At 34.6% G+C, this 361-nt stretch overlaps 1 protein-coding gene across 1 annotated transcript in view; it reads right to left on the bottom strand.

Moving 5' to 3' along the window:
- Positions 1–118, bottom strand: part of EZH2 (enhancer of zeste 2 polycomb repressive complex 2 subunit) — a gene marked incomplete in the record, with an annotated part of 42,205 nt that extends 42,087 nt beyond the window's left edge. The window contains 1 exon segment of the mRNA XM_014583319.2: positions 1–118. Within this exon segment, the coding sequence (XP_014438805.1) occupies positions 1–96 (96 nt within the window).
- Positions 119–361: the final 243 nt, after the last annotated feature.

Raw genomic sequence — 361 nt, 5'->3', positions numbered from 1 at the left:
GAACCGCTTGAGCTGTCTCAGTCGCATGTACTCTGATTTTACACGCTTCCGCCAACAAACTGGTCCCTTCTCAGATTTCTTCCCAGTCTGGCCCATGATTATTCTAAAAGCAATGGTTTCATATTAAAATCACTAATCTAACCAGCCTAAATAGGATCACCTGTGTTTTAATCCCCAGCAATCTAACCATGAACAAAGAAATAGCACATATTCCACTACTGATTATTTCCAGAAGGGTACTCATTTGTTTTGTATGGTTAAATTCTTACAACATTTCATTCAAAATACATATTTTTATTTTAAGCTTTCGAAGATATTTTCAAGATATTTTTATTTATGGAAAGCCTACACTCAAAATATC

Source organism: Tupaia chinensis, unplaced genomic scaffold, assembly GCF_000334495.1.
Source record: "Tupaia chinensis unplaced genomic scaffold, TupChi_1.0 Scaffold000010_1, whole genome shotgun sequence".
NCBI classification, from domain to species: Eukaryota; Metazoa; Chordata; class Mammalia; order Scandentia; family Tupaiidae; genus Tupaia; species Tupaia belangeri.
The sequence above is the reverse complement of the archived record's forward strand: the minus strand, read 5'-3'. Positions and strand labels throughout refer to the sequence as shown.